The following is a 21,897-nucleotide window of genomic DNA, read 5'->3' as shown; positions in this document are numbered from 1 at the left end:
CTACTTCACATATTCAGTCGGGACATTTACTGTGCAAAAAGATAATAGTGTATTATCACCAACAAGATTGAACGTACACTCAGAGGGGCAATATGATACTTTAGATTAAAAAAGAAAATAATCTTATAATGAATCTTTTTTGTATTTTTTAGCTCCACATTGCATAGAACATGTAAACATAATTTGTTGTATATACTATATGCTTCTAATCCTGACATTCACAGCAGTGTGTTGTAAATTTGTGTTCACAGGATGGAATACCAGCAGAAATCACTGCACTTGCTCAAGGCCACAGTTCTATAGGTGACCTGCTGAATCGGCTGAGGAATGTAAGTGATAATTAGTGTTCCTTTTGAAAAATTCTGTTGAGAGGAATTGTTTAAGTTTCATGTCTGGCGATTGTGAAAGCAGATGAAGGGTCAGCCTGCAAAGACCTGATTGGTGTCATTGATTGATTGATATGTGGGGTTTAACGTCCCAAAACCACTATATGATTATGAGAGACGCCGTAGTGGAGGGCTCCGGAAATTTAGACCACCTGGGGTTCTTTAACGTGCACCCAAATCTGAGCACACGGGCCTACAACATTTCCGCCTCCATCGGAAATGCAGCCGCCGCAGCCGGGATTCGAACCCGCGCCCTGCGGGTCAGCAGCCGAGTACCTTAGCCACTAGACCACCGCGGCGGGGCCCTGATTGGTGTCAAATGTCAATCAAAGGGTAGCGAATAGCATGACCTCCTTAGGTGCCCTGCACAGTTTGATTTGAAGTTTAATTACTATAAATAGCTATAAAACAGAGCTTATACCTTGCATATGCATTAGTTAAATCGACAACTTTTCAGCACGTTTTTTTAAGCAGTAATCCAGAATTTTTGTTTTTCACATATCAAATTTTACTGGTTCTACATTATGGCTAGAAGACACTCAGATCGACAAGCCTATGAGGGCTGTCATGTCTGATGTCTAAAACTTTTCGATATAATCTATTACAGTTTTTGTTTCTATACACGTGCTTATTTATTATCTAAATGATTAACAAGACTTAATACAAAGTTTTAATATAATATGTAAAGGAATTATAAAAATGTTAATAGGTTCGGTGCAATGGCAAGACAGTTTCTTAAAAGGCTTAGGTGCTTGAAGTTCCGATTTGGCTACCAGCCACTGCAGCCACCCTGAAATAGGGATCAAATGCAATAGCACTAGTGTGCATTGGTTTAAGTGTATCTAAAAGAACTTGAGGTGGTGAAAATAATCGGGAGTCACCCAGTATGGCATGCCTTTCAGTCCGATCAAGCTTTTAGTGCATAAAATCTTGGAATTGAAAGTGACCAACCACTAGGACGTACAAAAAGTGTGAAAAATTTCTTTCATTGCTAGAGACCTGTGAAACTTTTTTTTTGTATAGTTACTGTAGTTGTTGTATGATATTAATCTCTTTTTTTACCATCTCCTTTTCTTTCAGGAGCAACTAAAAGAAGAGTACATAGCTCAAATGATACCAGGAACTCAACCACTCTCTCGAATAAAGCTCAAGGTGCTTGGACACAGTGGTGTGGGAAAAACAACGATGCTGGAGTCATTGAAGTGTGGATACTTTAGCAGCTGGTTTCGACGCTCCAAGACATCTCCTACATCGCCAAGGCCAAAGTCAAGTAAGTCCTTGAAGGTCATCTCATGTGTTACATCATCTAATGTTTATAATTGTGTGCCACTTTTCAAGTCTGACTGCACTTTTGCAGCATAGTACATTAGAACTTTGGTTCCTCTTGGATGAGGTTCCAATAATGCATGTTAACTTGAAGTATATTTACAATGGGGAAGGTCTGTATAGTTTACAAGATATTCAGACTTCCAGTTCATGTGGCTTTTAGTCTAATTTCTGAAACAGCCAGTTAGGGTAGCATACGTGTTTCTGATGCATTTTATTTTTGAAATTTCAGTTAAGATGTAAAAAAGGTCAAAATAATAGAATAAAGAAAAAAGTACACAATGTAGAGGGCGAGCTAGGTAATGTTGCATTAAACAGGCTAAGAAAGAGAGAGAGAGAGAGATAAATAGAGAGGAAAGGCAGGGAGGTAAACCAAGCTTGGCTCGGGTGGCTACCCTACACTTGGGGTGGGGGAAAGGGAGAATAATAGAAAGGAAGGAAATGGAAAAGAAGAGGAGTAAGAAATAGAAAAATGAATAGTCAGCTCGAGACTACACAGCATGATGTCACACTGTTCTTTCACAAGCGGTCGTGAAGTCTGGTGGTCCTTTTAAGAAGTGCAAGAGGGCTTTCGTGGCTTTGCGTGTATGGGAGACCATCGGCCAAGGTCCCAGGATCTTCTGTTCTGTAATTGGCCGTGAATCCAGCTGACAGAGCTTGGCTTCCATAATGCGTCGTTCAGACTGGTATGCTGGGCAATGACATAGAATGTGCTCGAGCGTTTCCTCGCAGGCGCAGATGTTGCATGTCGAAGTGCTCGCCATTCCAAGGAGACGAGAGTACGCATTCGTAAATGCCACGCCCAACCTCATGCGACACAGTAAAGTTTCAGCGCATCGTGGGAGCCCATATGGCAAACGAAGTTGCAAGTTTGGGTCGATAGAATACAGATGCGTGTTGGAGAAACCCGTTGTATTTCATTGTAGGAGAGTTATACGGCGAGCAAGTGATTGTAGTCATCTTGCAGCGTCCGTTCTCAAGAGTGGTATGGGCGTGCGCAGGCCTTGGTCATGAGCCAATCGAGCAGCTTCATCCATGCGGTCATTGCCGACAATTCCGCAATGACTCGGCAACCACTGAAATACAATATCGTGACCCCTCTTGAGCGCTTCGTGGTAGTCGTGTCTTATCTGATATACGAATTGTTCGTGTAACCCGTGCTGCATAGCAAACTGTAGTGTCTGTAAGGCTGACCTCGAGTCGCAAAAGATGGCCCATTGGTTAGGTTGCTGCCGAAGAATGTACTTTACTGCACCTTGAAGCGCTGCGAGCTCTGCTGCTGTCGACGTCGTGGTGTGAGAAAACTTGTATCGAAGCAACACATTATCAGATGGAACCTCGGAGCCTCGTAAAGCTGCTAACATAGCAGCTTTTTGCTCTTATCCTTGCGTTTTCTTTTTCACAACTCTGTGAAGAAAATGCTCAATAAAACTGAAACTGAAACTAAACTGAAACTGAACAACCACTGCTCCTCTAGAGCTGTTAGAATTAGTGGAGCCATCGGTGTAAACATGTATGTGGTCGAAGTACCTTTCGTCCAACAGTCGCAAAGTCAATTGCTTCAGGGCTAGCGGTGACATGCGTGCCTTCTTAACGATTCCAGGAACTGATAAGCGCACGTCAGGTTGACGGATACTCCATAACGCAGCTGCTGGATGCGTCGCAAGTTTGAAGCCAGATGGTAATATGTCCTGATGTTTTGTCACAATACCGCAGAACGAATTATGGGGCCTCCGTGCTGTCAAAGACGCTAAATGATGTGACGGTAGCCATGATAAATGCCGAATGTGTGCTCTCAGCGTCTCGACAATGATATGCGTTGTGACCGGCTGTTCTTGTGCGATGACAATAGTTGCCACTGTCGATGAGCATCTTGGAAAGCCAAGACATGTCCAAAGCGCTTGTGCTTGCACGCTCTGTAATGCACGGATGTTAGTCTTGCACTTGTTGGACAGGACAGGAAGGCTGTACCGGAGAATTCCGAGAAAGAGGGCTGTATAAAGCTGCAACATGGAGTGCACGGATGGGCCCCATGATTTTCCGACGACGAACTTGAACACATTCTCAATGCCAATGAGCTTTTTCTTCAGGTATGCGACATGCGGGCTCCAGGTTAGGTCACGATCTATGATGACACCTAATAATCTGACTGCTCTTATATGCGATTGCTCTGCCATCGATGCACAATAGGTAAAAAGACATCGGTTTGCGTGTAAACGCCACCGCTGCGCATTTTTCTGTGGCGATAGTCAAACCTTGCTGGCGAAGGTATGCCGATGTCATCGTTGCCGCTTTCTGTATCCTTGCGCGTACTTGAGGCCGTGTCACGCCAGATGCCCAAATGCAGATATCATCAGCGTAGAGAGATATATAAGCCGTCTGTGGTAGCGTTTCGGTGAGCCCCACCAGAACCAGGTTGAAAAGAGTCGGACTCAAAACGCCGTCTCGTGGCACCCCACGACTTGTGAAATGTTTATTCGTAGGCCCATCTTCAGTTAGAACGAACATTGATCTCTTTGTGAGGTAGCTTCTTACCCATCGAAAGACACGACCTCCAAGTTCAGCTGCTTCAAGAGCAGTCTCATGGGTCACGTTGTCATAGGCACCTTTCACGTCTAAGAACAGAGCTACCGACAGCCGCTTCTTAGCTTTCTGTTGCTGAACAGAGGTCACTAAGTCAATGACGCTATCAATTGAGGGCTGACATTGTAGAAAGCCTGCCATAGCATCAGGATAGATGTTATAACGTTCCAGGTACCATTCTATGCGTGTAAGCAGCATCCTCTCCATGACCTTGCCCACGCAGCTTGCTAGTGCTATAGGGCGGTATGATGCCAAATCCAATGGAGACTTTCCGGGCTTCAACAAAGGCACCAGTCGACTGCACTTCCACTCATCAGGCACCATTCCATCATGCCAAGACTTATTGAAAATGTCCAGGAGACAGCGTTGGGCCTGCGGGCCTAGGTGACGTAGGGCAGTATAGGTCACTCCATCCGGACCTGGGGATGATGAGCGTCTGCATGTGTTCAACTCCGCATGAAGTTCTTCCATGCCCCGCCGCTGTGGTCTAGTGGCTAAGGTACTCGGCTGCTGACCCGCAGGTCGCGGGGTCGTATCCCGGCTGCGGCAGCTGCATTTCCGATGGAGGCGGAAATGTTGTAGGCCCGTGTGCTCAGATTTGGGTGCACGTTAAAGAACCCCAGGTGGTCGAAAGTTCCGGAGCCCTCCACTACGGCGTCTCTCATAATCATATGGTGGTTTTGGGACGTTAAACCCCACATATCATCATCATCATCATCATCATGAAGTTCTTTTATAGCGAATGCAACCTCCATTTGCTGATTTCGTGCGACTGGAAAGTCCTGTGGCAATAGATTGATCGGTGTAAATATGTCATTAGCGATCTTTGCTCAAAATTCACCAGAAACATCAAGCTGTGAGCGACTTGACGTAGCGCCAGAGCGGTGAAGGGACGACGCTGTTGCGGATGTGAGTCAATACCTCGAAGAGTCCTCCATACGGGAGACAAAGGCTTTTGAGGGTCCAGTGAGTCACAAAAACTCTTCCATCGTTGCTCCTGGAGTTTGTGCATTCGACACTGGATTTTTTTCTGAATGCGTCTGGATTCTCTGAGGTCATACATAGATTTCGTGCGTCTGTATTGTCTTTCGGCACGTCGGCGGACCGCTCGAAGTTGTTCCAACTCTTGGTCAAATGCGGTACGTCTCGATTCTTTCGAACATATCTTCGTAGAAGTCTCTATCGCATAACAAATAACTTCTTCAATGAATTCCGGCGGTTCGTGTGTGTACTTGCTCTCCACTGATATCTGATACTCTTTCCAGTCAGTATGTCTTGCGTGTCCAGGGGAAGAAGAATTGTCGAGACCTCTGACTGTCACGTACGTGGGGATATGGTCGCTGCCGTGGGTTTCAATGTCCGTGAACCATTGGACTTTCGTGACAATGCTATGCGACACTAATGTCAAATCCAGGCAACTGCTATCAGTTACTCCTCGGAGATAAGTAGGGCTGCCATCCTTCAGCACCTGAAGCCCGTGCTCTAATGTGAGATCAACTAGGTTTGTGCTTTTTCGATTTGTCCTGATGCTTCCCCACAGTGAATAATGGACGTTGAAGTCACCCATCAATATCCAAGGTTCTGGAGTCGTTGGAAATATATCAGTTTATGTCTGTTGATCCACTCAATGTGACGGCGCTATATCGTAAATGACAATTTCTTTTTTTTAACATATAGACACACGTAGTGATTTCCATTGTGAGACTCTACTCTTTGGGGAACATAAGTGAGTTCTTTACGGATGTACACAGCAACTTGACTTCGCTCAATGCAGGATGAAGAAATGAAGGATTCATAACCCGACAGTCGAGTTATTTTTGAAAAATGTGGTTCACAAATGACGATGATGGAAAACTTATTCTCGAAAACGAACTGTCTAAACTCAGGCATTCTTGACTGTAGACCTCTGGCGTTCCACTGAATTATGAAGGCACGCTTGACTTTTTCTCAGAAAGACTGATGTGGTGTATGGTGCGCCATCTTGTTACTGAAGTCCGGCGAGAATTGGTTCTAGTGTGTCCAAGACTTGCAGTGCCCATTTAGCGGCAGGGATCTGTAGACTAGCCAATAGAGTGTGAATAACACTCATGAACGACCTCAATACAGAGAAAACTTGTACCTCTTGGGAAAAAGGCTAAGACTGTGCAGAGGGGCAGGAGGTCATAGTATGATTATTGAAAAAGCTGTCCAACTATTTCAACTCAGCCAGTTGTTTATACAGTCGACTCTCGTTAATTCAAACTCGAAGGGACCTCTGAATTTCGTTTGAATTATCAGAAGTTTCCAGATAGATGACTCTGGGTGATAAAGCGAGGAAACACCACACATTATGATTAAGCATTAATTTTATCAAGTTTTAAAATTTTTTAAGTGTTTTTAGGCTCTAACTACATGCAATGAACAGAAAACAGAGGAGTAAGGTCCACAAGTTTATTAGCCATTTAGTGCTGATCAGACCTTTTAATGAATCGCCAGTTGCTTCTTTGTTATAAGTATGTGCCTTCCGCACGAAGCTCTCTATACCAGTTGAAAATCATCACGATTTATCATGCGTTTCAAACACTTGTTTACTAGTGAAGTTTTTTTGCTTGAAGGGCTGAGCTGCTTATGTTTAATTTTTAGACATTTGGGATTGTATAAGCATGCAAATTTTTAAATAGTGGTGGGAAAGCAGCAGATATTTTCTTGTATGAAACTAAAAAGTGTGAATTAACCAAATGATGGAGCTTGACGACATATTGAGCGCTATGAGACAGGGACAGGAGAGAGTGGACACCACAATGCGCATTGTGGTGTCCACTCTCTCCTGTCCCTGTCTCATAGCGCTCAATATGTCGTCAAGCTCCCTTTACCAACACGCCCAAAAAATGGCACTGCAAATGATGGAGTTTGAATTAAGAGGACTTAAATACATTAAAAGAATAGAGGGCCAATCAAAAAAATTAATTTTGTTTGAAATAATTGATAGTATGAATTGTGAGGCTTTGAATTATCAAGAGTCTACTGTACTTCTGCTGTACATCTCGAATCCTCGATGAAAATAAATACAAATGAACTAAAAAAGAAAAAGAAAACATGGACATGTTTAACGCGGATATGCTACGCAATGAATTTCATTATTGTCACAGTGCATTTTCATCAGTTGTAGTGCCACGCCTAAAAACACAGGGTTAGCTGGCAATTGTATGTGATATATAATGCAATTGGGCTCTTACTTGCAGGCAAAGTAGACACAATTTTAAACTAAATTTAACTATAGTGCAAGTGTTTGGTTTGTATATTACAGTGCACATATATATGTGTTATTTCTTACCATTTGATATGCGTATGATTACCGTTATCTACAGTCATTATAGTAAATCCTGAACACATTTCTAGCAGCTAATACCCAAGTCCTTATAGCAAAGCTGCTATGGTCGTGATTCACCATATGTGTCGTAGATAGAAAATTATTACCCTGATGAGCTGCCATGTGCTCATTCAAGGCCCAAGCACTTGGTACAGATGGTTAACAAGAGGAGCTGATACTTGTGGCCACTAATTGCTGTTTTCCACCCGTGTATTTTCTTAATTAGATAAGCAATAATGTTAAATAGCTTGCCTCACAGAAATCCCGGCGTGGGCATTGGTGTCAGCATGGGCGTCATTATTGGTTAGTGAAAAATCTCTTCCATGACCACAAAATCGAGAAAGGTGCAAATAATAAGAACAGTTTCCAGGTCCGAGGGTGGATTGAATACAGGCCGTCTACGTGGCATTCAGGTGTCCTAACACAGAGCCACGAGACATGTTGAAACTGCTTTGGAAAAATGTGATACATATGTCGGGTAGTGGAAGGAGTCTACTTAATGCATCATATAATGTGCGGTAGAAGCGTATAATTGCACCAGGTGTCAAAAGATGCAAATCGATCAACAATTGGGTGTTTTAAAGGCCCACCCATTACAAGGCGCTCGGACATACTTAATATTCATTAGCAGGAGAAGCATCATCAGTCTTAACAGCTGTGTATGTTGAGGTTTTGCCCTACGAACACGTGGTGGGCCTCTAGATGATTCTCAAAAGAAATAATTATGACGTAATGGGCACCTAACAACTGTACTTGCAATAGGCGTCCAACGATACTTTGAAACAGCCACTGTTACACGCCGAGTAGTTCGTTTTCTAACGGCACGGTTGAGGCATACACTGAGAACTGAAGCAGGCTAGCAGTAGCAGGAGGCAATTTAGCCTAGTCCTGATTATGCTATTGGGATCTACTGTTGAAGGCGAAGCTTAAGCAACCTCCAATTAAAAAAAAAAAATTTTTAATTTTTGGGGGTGCTACTAATGACTCAGTATGTTCCTTGAGTGCTCACTGCATGCTAATCATCAATAATCAATAATGCAACTGAATTAAGCTGGTTTATTTTTTTATTTATGAAAGAATTTAAACCAGTACCAAAAGGCTAGTATAGTCCCATGGTGAATTCATGTAGCAGCAGCTACAAGGTTCAGCGTTATTTGCTTCCTAGTGATACAGCCTAAAAAGTTAGGTGAATACGTGCATACAAAACCAAAAGAAACCAGAACTAGCATTTGTCCTTTTTAAGCATTTGTATGCAAGTGTTTGTTGCGTGTCTGCTCAACCGTAATAAAGTAAGAACACAGGTCCAGAAAATAAAACCAGAATCCTGCTTCTTTGCACAGCATCGGGACCTCACAGCAGCCGATCCAGCACGCCAGCAATGGATGAGTACACCATTGACACAGACAGTGAGAACAACATTCGAACTGCGGATCTCAATGACGCCAGTGACATGAACGATTACAAGAAGGCGATCACACCTCCCGCTCTGCTTATTTCCAGCTGTGCGGATGTGATGAGCAACTCGCAGCCATTATTTTATGAGACTGCAAATGCCAACTACACCCATGGCATCGATGTGCAGCAGGTTAGTAGGGCGACAAAATTTCTGTGAAGTGATTGTAGGAAAGACTGTAAAATGGACTAACTGGTTTAAATGCATGTCATTGATGTGAAATTCTTCGTAGGAGGTTTGTATGTCGCAAGGTAAACAAAATACAACAAAAAGGTAAAAAAGACAGATGAAAGTCTGAAAAGCATGGTCGTGAAGACATTACAAAGAGGCTGTATATTATGTTCAGCATGTACAAGAACTATCTTCATTTTTCTCACTGCTAAATGTTGGTTTGTTTATGAGTACTTGAAGATACCTTTAAAATTGTTTCAAAATAGTGTTTAGATACATACGATATGCTACAACATGTGTTAATGGCACATTTTATTCAGTCACAACATTTGTGGCTTTTTGTCTTGCTCCAGTAATTTTAATGACCATTACAGCCAAATATTTGGAAAAACTTGCAGATCTCAAATGCCCATGTTGAGCACGCACACCTTAGTTGAGCATCCAAAGTAACCACGGATATCTGGTAGGCATATGATGGCACGTAAATTTAGGATATTCCCGACATCTATCAAATGTCCATGAATGTACATAGTACGTCCGATGGACGTATATCACATGTAGAAAGGTAACAAATTTGTACATTTGCTCGACATCCCTTCAGGACATCCAACATGGACATGGACAGGCCCTTCAAAGGATATATAATGTTTGTGCGTATATAGCTAGTGCATATTCAAGAAAAACTTTTCATGTGAACAACGTACGCACACAGCCTACTTGGAGGCCTGTCATTTTTCCGCGGGAGGTTTTCTACTGCAAATGAATTCTAAAAAAAAAATGGAGTCCAAGCGGGCTTTCAGGAACAATTGAACCTTTATTATCAACATATATCAAGGCTAAGAAGCACATAACTCACAGTCTGCAGCCGCGATTGGGAAAGTGTGCACGTAGTCTTACAATATTTCAGTGTTCAATGCCCTTCCGCCTTCAAGTGCGATGACTTCTTAGGCGGCAGAAATTGCTGCTTTACGAGTTTATTAAATTAAGTTATTAGCAACAAACCCGACTTGCGCGTGTTTATGGCAACAATATTCTAGTAACCTCAATACGTACATACAGACAAGCACAGGAGAAAAACTAATGGGTGTGGCACATGCTTCTAAAAAAGGTGTACAGGCACTGACCACGTGCTTGTCTTAAATCGGTTAATAGCAAGAAATATGCGAGCAATTGAAGAGATGGAAACATGCCACATTTTAGCAGGGCTTATACAAATGATGGACAATAGTTAACGCGTGCTAAGAAGAGATAAATGTCCGATATGAGACGTAAAGAACAGGTATGCAACACGTGGCCTCATATGTGCCGTGCGAGTGAGTGGGGTTGCTGCTGCTTGCCGTGGCAATCTGTTGAAAACAGTGGTGGGCTCGTAATGTGTTTCAGAGTTTCTTGTAGAAAAGACATCCTTTGTAACTTCACGTGTTGCTATTGATGTCCACACGGGCACACGATGTCCACATGGGTGGACCTAAAAAATTTAAAAAATTTGCCTTCTGCTGCTCAGAGACCGGCTCAGTGTACATACATGTGATGCAACACGAACACGCTCCTTTCCCATGCTCCTTCCCTTAGTGCACCTTGCTGGTCAAGCAAGTTTCAAGACAATAGGCACAGTTGCACGCGTTTTCTCTCAACACATCCAGAGGGGCACGGCTAGCATGACGTGTACATTTGAGGAATCTAAGCAACTGCGGTGCACCGCCTGTTGAGAAGTGCCGAGGCTGGCGCATGGAAGTTTGCCTACATGATCACTGCTATGCCGCGCTTGATCCGCATTTCCATTAGTTCACATGCGATAATAATAACACTAAACACATTCTTCCTTATGACATACGATACACATATTGAATAAACCAGATTGTTCTGCCACAGGAAGCGATATTATTTGGCATCCTGCGATCAAGGATTTTCAAGGAGCCTTTTCAATAAAATTTAACAAGATTACACTCGGGATTCTGTAGATCTCTACATATTTTCACTACATTATAATTTTACAATAATTGATGAGCAAATACACATATACTTGGTATGTCCTTATATGGACAGCCAGTCAACGTTCAAAACTTAATGTCCAGTTAAACATCCAGTTCGGACGTCCAGAGGACAGCCACACAAGACGTGGATTTTCACAGTGCGTATATTGGCTATTCATATGGCTAAACATTTGTATTCAGAATGGACAGTCAGCGGATACCCGTGGTTACTTGGGATGACTTTGTTTCACGTATGAAATTTTGCTGCATTTTTTTTTCTGTATAACAGTCAACATATGCCAAAGCGTAGTGTCACAAAAAGCAACGATATAGCTTTCAATTCACTGCTCTCTTATGCAGGTGACTGTGTCTGGTGTCGGTGACATGAGCATATGGGAGTTCTCTGGACACGAGCCCTACCTAATGCTGTATGACCACTTTGTGGGCAACGCTCACTGCCTTCACTTAGTTGTGTTCAGCCTTGCTGAGCCGGTCCACACTCAGATCAGGCAGGTCTCCTTCTGGCTAGCTTACCTTCAGGCAAGGGCGCCACCTGTTGAACCCTTAGGTAAGTGGCGAATGTTGAATTTTATACTGGCATCGCTAGAGGGCAGTGAAGTGCTGCAGTTGAAACTGAGACTTACAGAGCCAAGTACAAAAGGATACACTCACTGTGTGGTACATGTGGAGAGGAGGAGAAAATGACTGAACACCTCTTACTTTTCTGTTAGAGGCTTCGCTCTATAGTCCATTAGGGCTTATTGACATTAAGCAGGTAGAAATGAGCAGGAGGTGGTTATCTGATTGGTGAATAAAATCGAGGCAGGAATGAAATTGAGTCTCTCATATATATATAGTTATTACTTCACCAAGTATTACAGCTAGGTGGCATGAGAAGCCACCTGATCAATACTGTACAGAGCCATTCATCCATTCATTTATTTATTCACTATTGGGAAGAAGTAAAAATGTAATGTTAAATCAGATGGCACTTGTGGCCTGTTATTGTGTTCATTTTTAAACAGATACATAAAAAAATACTTTTATAAAAGTGTGTCGTATAACATTATGGCATGCAGTGATGAATAGGAGGAAGGAAGGAAAATAGGAGGAAAAGAACGGCAGGGAGGTTAACCAGCCTATAGGCAGCCGGTTCGCTACTGCAGTATTATGGTAACAGCGACAGCATTGGCATGATGGTAATGTCATGACAAGGAACAATAATGCGATCACTATGGTAGTGTATATCTAAAAATAGCAGCGACTTTTCATTTGTTTGAAAGATGCATGAAAAAATCGCTCCATCATGCCACTGCAAATAACAGTGTAAATATGTACGAAAGAAAGGGCTAATTTCATTCATGTCCATGGCGAGGGCCTTGTTTCAGCAGACTTGATGCCTTCAGTTAGTATGCGAGGTCTTATTCATTGGCTGTGTGCTTATTAAAGATTCACATGCTATGCGACGCCAGCTGAAAAACGAAGAGCATTCCACACTCACCGTCATGGCTACGAGCGGTGCAAACACCCAGAGGTTTGCATGCACATAAATACTTGATAAAGTGGACGGGGCGATGACCACCACTGTAGCTCAATCAATAAAGCAACAGGCGTGCTATCTGAAGGTTGCAGGTTTGTCTCCTGCCGGTGGAAAGTTCTGATTTTATCCTCCACTTGACTTTCTTCACATCCGTGTCACAATACAATGCGCTTGAAGGAGTACTAATATTACCATCCCCTATACCTTCCTTTACTTCATCATTCACTGATTTCAATCAAGGTTGTGTCAAGTGTATATATTTGTTCCGTGAACATAGTACCAGCTTTTGCCCCTGAAGTACGTTTGCATATACCACCACTCAGCCTGCGGTGATCACGAAACAGCTAGTGCTTAACCCCCATGCATGAAGTTTGTGCCACAGCTCGGTGGTTGGCACGCATCCAGACCCTTTCTGCTCAGTATCATTTGGAAATGAGGTCAATATGCAGTTGTGGCAAAGGGCAAACACCTCTTTTTCTTAGGCATACGGCAAGGATAAAGTCGAGGATGAGAAAGGGTTAACTGAGGAGGGCAGGCATACAGTCAGTAAACTGCGTCCCCAATAAAAACTGCATGATGCACGATAGTGTAACCTAAAGCACATGGGCCCAGCACACTTATTCGGCCGCAGCAACAGCGATTACTGCTTGAACTGACATTATATGAATGTGGTGGCAGCCTGCTGATGCAGTAGTTTTATTTGATGCATGACACTCAAAGCAACAGGGACTGCCTAGCTGCACGAACGTGTTGTGTCTGTGATTTGTTTTCAGTGAGGTACATAATGTAATTCATGATCTGCAATAATGAAGCTTGTCTTTGCTTGTCCATTATTATTGATACAGTTTGCTAAGGAGAGTGGAGTGTAGATGTTGGGAGTTCTTTCTATACTGAGCACTTCCTTTTCCCATTTCTCTCATTATTTTCCTTTGCTACAGTTGCAATAAGGACAAGTAAACAGTTCTTGTTCATAGAGTTGTAGCAATTTTAGATTAGTGCACAGCTTACGTGATAAAATAGTTGTGCACGAAAGTGGGTGTGAAATACTAATGTTTTGATAATTGCATAGAGTATATTTAGAGCAGTTTGTTGAAACAATTAGCTGTTGTGTGATAGCTACAGAGATGGGAAACCTTTTTTACTATCTTCTGCCATTTAATTTTTCACTGCAAAAACGTAAAAGCCAGAAAGTGGGAACTAGTCTTCATTGCAATAGGATATAGTATTTTGTTGAATGTGCAGCACGGCACAGATGAAGGATGAGGCATCGAATGACAACAGTGCTGACTCCCAACTGGAAGTTTGTTGTGCGCACACTAGAAATATAATATGCCGCACGGTGCATGCCTCATAAACAAGAGAAAGAAGTAAATGAACACTTCAAAATTTTTTTTTAATGCAATATGTGATCGATAAGAAACGGAATGTCTGAACAATTTGTTTTCCCAGTTCTTTTGTTTATCCCGCACGCATTATGTGACCTGTGCATATATTCGATTGGGCATGCAATGAACTTAAGGTTGTGAGTTGGCACTCATGTCATCCAATCTTTCATCTCTCATCCGAGTCTGCGAACTTTCTGCGGTAATTGCAATAAAACTTTCTGAAATTTTCTCTGCTTGCAGGAATGGGAGGAAAAAGTGCATCACCCCTCAGGGTGGCACTGGTGGCCACTCACGCTGACGTCTGTGCGAGCAACATCAACAGGAACCAAAACTGCGATGTGCTGCAGCAGCAGAACAATGCTGAAGCTGATGCCAAGATTGTCCTGGCAGCTGCACGAGAACGCTTCCAGCATGTTTTCGATCTGCATGAGACTGTGTTTGTCGTGGACGCCCATGTTGTTGGTTCACAGAGTATGAAGTCACTCAAGCAATACCTCTCCAACAACAGGGCCAAGATTGTGCAGGTAATCTGCTTGCACTTTTTCTGTCGCACATCAGGCACATCACTCTAAAGCTAGAAAAGGAGTTCGATCAGCAAAATGTATACCTCATCGCGTTAACATGGTACACTTTCGTCATTGTGAATGCTCACGCAAGTCGAGCACAAGCTTCTGCATTATGTGTTGTGTTGTGACAGCCTGCTAATAAAGTACTAAACAATGAAAACAACAAGATTCCAAGGGATCCAATTGTCTGATGATACCCTTATAATGGGGTTCGTGATTACACGGACTAAAAACTAAAAAAAAAGACCTATTCTGGGTGGTAAATTCACTGAACTACTTCTTAATATGAACATGTTTAGTAGTACAAGAAGCCTCGCTAGCCTTCACAGTGTTGAACTTGATGTGTGAAGTTAACTATAACAGCAATGCTTGCTGGCTCTTTTACATTGATGGACACGCTTAATGCATACCAAAGTGGGTGCTTTTTTTTCCACTTCAAGAGTAACCTCAGGCAATGTATATGTGTGCTGATCATGTTCAAACACCGGCTGGAAGTGGTGCTTTCTCTGCCGTTGCCGTGCACCACTCCAGCTCGGTACTCTTCATTGAAGTTGTCAAACATTTGTTATGGTAATTTTTTTGGACTACCCCTCATGTAGAAACCCTGAACTGGGGCCTTTTAGGTAACAGAAGTATAAATAAATATAGTGTTATTTGTGTCTACTATTATTCTTTTTCATGAATAAATGAACAGTGTAACGATGAATATGAATTATATGGACAATATTCCTCCAAGACCACTTTCCAGTACTCATTATGTTTGCCTTGTGCTTTAGTACAATGCTCTAAATTTGTGGTTTAGCAGATGTGTGTATGAATCATTGTTTTTTAGTCGCACTTTACTCGTGCACATAAGAAAGTATGTCAGTCAGCTATTATGTATACTGTTATGCACTTCTATATCGAAGCACATCTAGCAGATGTGTGTATGAATCGTTTTTTTAGTCGCACTTTACTCGTGCGCATAAGAAAGTCTGTCAGTCAGCTATTACTGGCATGCACTTCTATACCGAAGCACATTTATCTCTGTTGTAAAGTTGTGTAGGTAAGGCCAGCTTGGTGAGTCGTTGTCGTAAAATAATAAGCAGCACTAAAGACAAAGATGGAGAAGGCAGATAGGACACAATTCATTCCCTAGCATCTTTATCTTCATCCCTGCTGCTGTTTATTAATTATGTACTCAAGATACTATAGCCAAAATGTAAGTTGTCCTTCAGAGTACAGTTAATTTCATTAGAGAAGTATTCTGCAGTAGTAGGTAATTGTCGTGTGTACATCTGCATTTGATCTTGTCTTACAAGCAACTGTGCTTGTTTTAATGAGGTTGAGTTCTATTTATTTTCCTGATCTATTTCTGATAGTTTCTTAGCTGAATTATAGCGCTAACTTGGCTTGCGAGCTTTCTCAAATCGACAAGCTTGCTTTTCCTCGTGTCTCCAGCAACTAAGTACTCATGAAAAGTTTTTCAAGTGTAACGCGGTGCCTATATCTGTTTTCTTCTTTCTACAGAACCTTCCCAAGAGCACCGGCTTTTTGGAATCAATGGTGGGGCACCTCCCCAACTGGAGGAAATCATCGCCGTCATTTCCAGTGCTTACCTGGCGCCAGTTTATGGATATGGTGCACATACAAGTGAACCCTCTGGCAGGAGAGGAACACATGCGTGAGCTCATCCACCAGCTTCAACTAATGGGAGAGGTGAGCTCGTCTTTTCTCAGTGTAGAGAAACAATGCTGTTCGAACAATTATGTCCAATAGAGAATGTTGACTGATTATGAACCGTGGCGAACTCCCGAGACGGCTGTAACAAGGTCAAACAAGACGCTGAGTTAACAGTTACAACTGGTTTATTCTCTTAGGAAACATGTACATATGAGCAGCACAGAAGAAAAAAACAGAAAAGCATTAAACTGCATGATAAAACAGCAAAATGCAAAGCCAAGCCATTAACCATTACTGGTCTGTACTCTGTTAAGATAGTTACCCTTTCTCGGTCAGTACAATTGATACTTATACGCTTCATTATTGAAGGACAATCTAGAAGTGGCTTACTTGTTTCCTTTTCTCAATTTTTCACTGAATAATGGCTTAATAGCAAAGCTTTTTGATATGAAGCAACAATGCCAGGTGCTTAGCTGTAGATGCTAGAACACTGTCATTGCTTCAGAGCTCCAACGCCATCGATACATTGAGTTTTGCTTCCGTGCTTTTCAAAGACACAATGTAATTACCTTCCGTTGTTTGCCACAAGCTTTCAAACTGCCTATTTGCAATCCTTCTCTGCAATGCATATAGATCCACCACCAGTTGCAATTGTGATGGTTCGCGTGGCTGTCCAACAGAAATGTGAGAACATAGGTCTTAGCTCTTTGTGCTCAGTAATCCTCCAAACACTAAACTTCGCACAGTACTTTTCATCACTAGTCGCATTCTGCCTGAAAGGTGCTCGTCACTGATAGGTCCATTTGCTTTTAATGCGGCCGTATTGGCAACGCACTGATTACTACGGCTTTCGATGGCCACCTCCAACGTGTGCCTGTACTTTCTTCCATATCTGTAGTACTGTAGCACAACTGTAGCATAGTGGTACTGACAACGAAGTTGCCATGACCTAAGCAGAAAATTTACTCTTGTTTTTAGCCATGCTGGTCCTCACTGCCACTCTGTTTCGCCTTTATAAACTTCCTAGAAAAAATACTGGGCATAGTACTGGCCACGTCATGTGTACTTGCATATTTATTCACAGTAATGAGCCACAATGCCTGAATGGCTTACATCTGTCATTCAAAAAAGGCAGGAGTTTAGGGGAAATTAGAAGCCTGAAAAGACAAAGAATTTGCGAACATGTTGTACCGCTTGAGCGTTATTTTCGTGAACACGGTAGTTTCACTGGAGTCTTTTGTTTTGAACACGATAGTGTCGCTGGAGTCTACGACAACCCATGTTCTTGACTTTTTCATACATCTGACATAAATTTTGTAAGCCAGCTAGCCATAAATTCTGACAGCACGACGCTCTAAATTTGCCCTGTCTACATCCATCGCCCGGAGCTGTGATTTGCCCAAATTGTAGAAGTTTTCCAAATCCATCAGTTTAGGAGTCAAGCAGTTCAGAGCAAATTGGTTCTCATGTCCTTACAGTAACTGATCATCATTGATAACTTTGTCCACATTGTGTACCAAAAAACAGTACACCTCCCTCAACCTAGCTATTTTCACACTCTTTGGTAAATCTACTCCTAAATTTGCACCTGCATCATCATCTTCTGAATTATTGGTTTCTGGAGAAATTTGTCCTGTGCACACACAAAAAAATTAAGATTAACCTAGCTATTTTCACACTCTTTGGTAAATCTACTCCTAAATTTGTACCTGTATCATCATCTTCTGAACCATTGGTTTCTGGAGAAATTTGTCCTGTGCACACACAAAAAAATTAAGATTATATAGCTCAAAAGTTACATTAAGGAAGGGGAAATAAAGCTGGTCAAGCACAGAATAGAGGAAATGTACATGGAAAAGCGAAACATTTTAATAGTCGGAGAAGTAATAGGAAAAGTATAGCTGGTCATACTTGTTCTGTTGATTTTCTTGTGCAGCTTGTGTTCATGTGTAGTTAGTCATGATAACCAACTATGTATATGTATGTACCTGCGGAACAAGTCATTTGTTTTGTTTTAAAATTTCTGATTTGAAGATTTTTCTTTACTTAGTGTTCGCTCTTAGTGTACATAATAACTAAAGACACCCTTCACCATAGCTTGCACTACTTGTGCCATGCAATGTTGCCTCTAAAATATCCCTGCACCCTACTTGATTGTTCTGCATGCTTACTTGGTCCTGAATTTCGTGACCGTGACAGACTTTGGGAACCTCTGCTGAGGCTTCCTGTAGCACCATGCCTGTTATCAGTGTGTATGCCAGACGAGTAGCGGGGAACAAAAGCAGTTTATTCAGTAATGCAGCCGAGTATATAAGGAGGCTTGTGACAAGCGGATCGAGTGTTGCACATGCGCGTTGGTTGCTGTGCAAGCGTGACTTGCTTGCACTCTACCACATCTTCCCTTCTTTGGGGCAAAAAAAAAAAAGATACATAACACACACACAACAAAAAAAAACAAGCGTTGAGGAAATTTTTCCTTTGCAAACATGGATAGCCTTGCTATTTGTGACGTTCTGGCAATGGATAACATTGCAGCTCTCGGCGTATGCGCTCACTTCTTCGAAGGACCTGAGTTGAGTCTGATGGTGCTGCTTGGTTTTCTGCTGGGGACTCGTGGGCAGGCGACGAGACTTCTGTGGCCCTAAGATGTTCTCTTGTGCGGCGTAGCTGCTGCCCATTGTCTGTAGTCACCAAGTAGGATCGCGTGGGCCCTGCAGGACCGACCACTATGGCTGGAGTCCACGTTCTGCTGCGTGTGTCATATACGGACACTCGGTTTCCGCTATGAAGGTCTGGCTGACTCCTTGTAGTTCTGTTGTAGTAGAAGCGCTGTTTATGTCGCATTTCTTGCAGTCGCTGATGAACAGTTTCGGTGGGAACCGTCTTCGGTTCCAAGTGACAGTTGAGAACCGGGAGTTGGCTTCGGGTGTGACGTCCCATGAGCCTTTGAACTGGCGATTGCAGCCATTCGTCCCTCGGAGTGTTCCACTATTCCAGCAACGCAGTGTAATATTCAAGGGTGGAAAACGGGCAGGCACTTGTTTAACAGATGCTTAGCTTCCTGAACAGCGCGTTCTGCTAAGCCCTTGTCACGCGGGTAGTACGGGCTAGACGTGATGTGGTTGATATTAAAGTTGCTAGTAAAAGCGTGGAAGTCCGTGCTGTTGAAAGGCGGGCGGTTGTCACTGCACAGCTTTGCTGGAATGCCATGCGTCGCAAAGATTTCTGCACTTGCTTTGATTACTGCAGCAGCGGTGGCATGACTAAGCTTGCGAATCTCAAAGAAAAATGAGTAAGAGTCAATGATTATGAAGTATTCATTGCCTTCGTGGTGAAAAAGATCCACCCCGACAACTTGCCATGGCAGAGTTGGTAACTCGTGGCTGATCATGGAAAGCCTTGCATTTCTTTTTTTGTATTTGTCGCAAACAGCACATGTCTTCACTACATCTGAAATATTAGCATTCATGCTTGGCCAGTACATTACCTGTCGTGCCCTTGCCTTCATTTTATCTTCGCCACAATGTGCAGCGTGGAGCAGGCCGAGAACTTCTCTGCGCTTTGCTGGTGGAATGACAAGCTTGTTACTTCTGAGGAGCAGCCGGTCCTCGACGTGGAGCTCATCCCGGAAGCTCCAATATGACTTTAAGGCATCTGGCAGCTGCTGCTTGCTTTGGGGTCACTCTGTACTTGCGTAGCGGCAGAGCTCGATCATGAGTGTGTCTTCTCGGTCTCTGCTTTCATGCTGAGTAGCTGCTGATCTGAAACAGGTAACGAAGAAACAGCGTTGACTTGAAATTGTTCCGTTTCATCCACCAGCTCTGTTTTGCGAGGAAAACACTAAAGTGCATTGGCCAAAGACAGTTCTTTTCCCGGTTTGTATGTCACGGCGATGGGAAATCTTTGTAGCACGAGGCGCATGCGCTGAAGACGAAGAAGGCAATCGCAGAGTGGTTTCTTGAAAATTGATTCAAGCGGCCGATGGTTGGATTCGACTGTGACTAATGACTGTCCGAGTTGTAGTGCTTGAACTTCATACAGCCATGAACTATGGCTAGGGTTTCTTTTTCGATTTGTGCATATTTCTGCTGTGTGGCCATTAAAGAGCGGGACGAATAGGCTATGGGGTGGTCATCTTGTAGGATGACTGCGCCGACGCCGTACTGACTTGCGTCAACGGACAATTTCACTGCTTTGGACTGGTCAAAGTAGGCTAGTACTGGTGCTGTAGCAAGACTAGCTCGCAACTTTTGGAAACTGTTTTCTTGCGCTTCTGTCGACGTCCATGCGACGTCCTTCTTAAGCAGCTCTCGCTTATGCGCGGATGCAACAGACAGGTTTGGGATGAAACGCGATACAAAGTTGACCATTCCAAGGAATATTTGAAGCTCCTTACGGTTTTTCGGTGCAGGTACTTGAATGATGTCTTGTACTCTTTCTGGATCCAATGAGAGTCCTTTTGCAGTGAAGAGGTGGCCCATGTAATGTACACTGGACTGCAAAAATTGGCATTTCTTTCTGTTGAGCCTTAAATTGCATTCTCTGCAGCGTTCAAGCAAGGCGGTGAGGTTTCTGTCATGCTCCTGCCTCGTCTTTCCCCAGACTAATATGTCATCCATCACGACCGCTACGCCAGCCAAATTTCCAACCACTTCATGCATGGCACGTTGAAAAACCTCTGGTGCCGATGTGATGCCGAACGGCATGCCTAGAAACCTGTACCTTCCAAACGGTGTGCTCATAGTACACACACGCGAACTTTGTTCGTCAAGAGTTATTTGCCAAAAGCCTGAAGCAGCATCAAGCGTGGAAAAATATTTGGCTCCTTGCAGCCGCGGCAGTACGTCGTCCAAAGTCGGCATATGGTAATGCTCTCGCAAAATCGCCTTGTTTAAATCTGAAGGATCCAAACATATGCGTACCTTTCCATTAATTATTACTACGACCATGTGGCTGGACCACACGCACGGCTCTTTCACCTTTGTGATGACGCCGTCGCGTTCCATCTCGTCTAGCTTTGCTTTCACTGGTTCTTGAAGGGCGACAGCAATTCTCCTTGCGGGTTTGATGGTTGGTGGTACATCGGGTTTAAGCTGCAGGCAATAGGTGAAGCCTTCAAGTTGTCCTAGGCCCTGGAAAATATCATCAAAGCCGGATACCAACTTGTCAGACACTTCGACGTTGACTGCATCTATGCGTTGTATTAGGCCCAGTCTCTCAGCCACTTCACCACTTAGTGTAACTGGCACCTCTTGTGCGACAACAAAAAACGTAACCTTGGTGCTCTGCGTGCTGCTAGAGACAGCAAGGTTTATCTTTCCGATTGCTTTTTGTGTGTGACCGAAAAAAGTACGCAAGGTAGCGGAACTGTTTTGCACAGCAGCCACTGATAACTTTCGAAAGACAGATTATGGTATGACACAACAGTTCGCTCCCGTATCTATTTTGCACCTGATGATAGCACCGGCTACATTCAACGTCGCCACCCAGTGCTCATCATTCT

General features: G+C 43.1%; 1 protein-coding gene across 4 annotated transcripts in view; it reads left to right on the top strand.

Annotated features, from left to right (window-relative positions):
• Positions 1-21,897, top strand: part of LOC119175350 (death-associated protein kinase 1-like) — a 180,763-nt gene that overhangs the window by 147,348 nt on the left and 11,518 nt on the right. For all 4 annotated transcript variants that reach the window (XM_075889439.1, XM_037426387.2, XM_075889438.1 and 1 more), the window contains 6 exons: positions 252-329; positions 1,467-1,656; positions 8,985-9,229; positions 11,602-11,809; positions 14,407-14,690; positions 16,242-16,430. In XM_075889439.1, the coding sequence (XP_075745554.1) occupies positions 252-329; positions 1,467-1,656; positions 8,985-9,229; positions 11,602-11,809; positions 14,407-14,690; positions 16,242-16,430 (1,194 nt within the window). The remainder of the gene's footprint in view (positions 1-251; positions 330-1,466; positions 1,657-8,984; positions 9,230-11,601; positions 11,810-14,406; positions 14,691-16,241; positions 16,431-21,897) is intronic.

Source organism: Rhipicephalus microplus, chromosome 3 (genome assembly GCF_043290135.1).
Source record: "Rhipicephalus microplus isolate Deutch F79 chromosome 3, USDA_Rmic, whole genome shotgun sequence".
In the NCBI taxonomy this organism is placed as follows: Eukaryota; Metazoa; Arthropoda; class Arachnida; order Ixodida; family Ixodidae; genus Rhipicephalus; species Rhipicephalus microplus.
The sequence above is the reverse complement of the archived record's forward strand: the minus strand, read 5'-3'. Positions and strand labels throughout refer to the sequence as shown.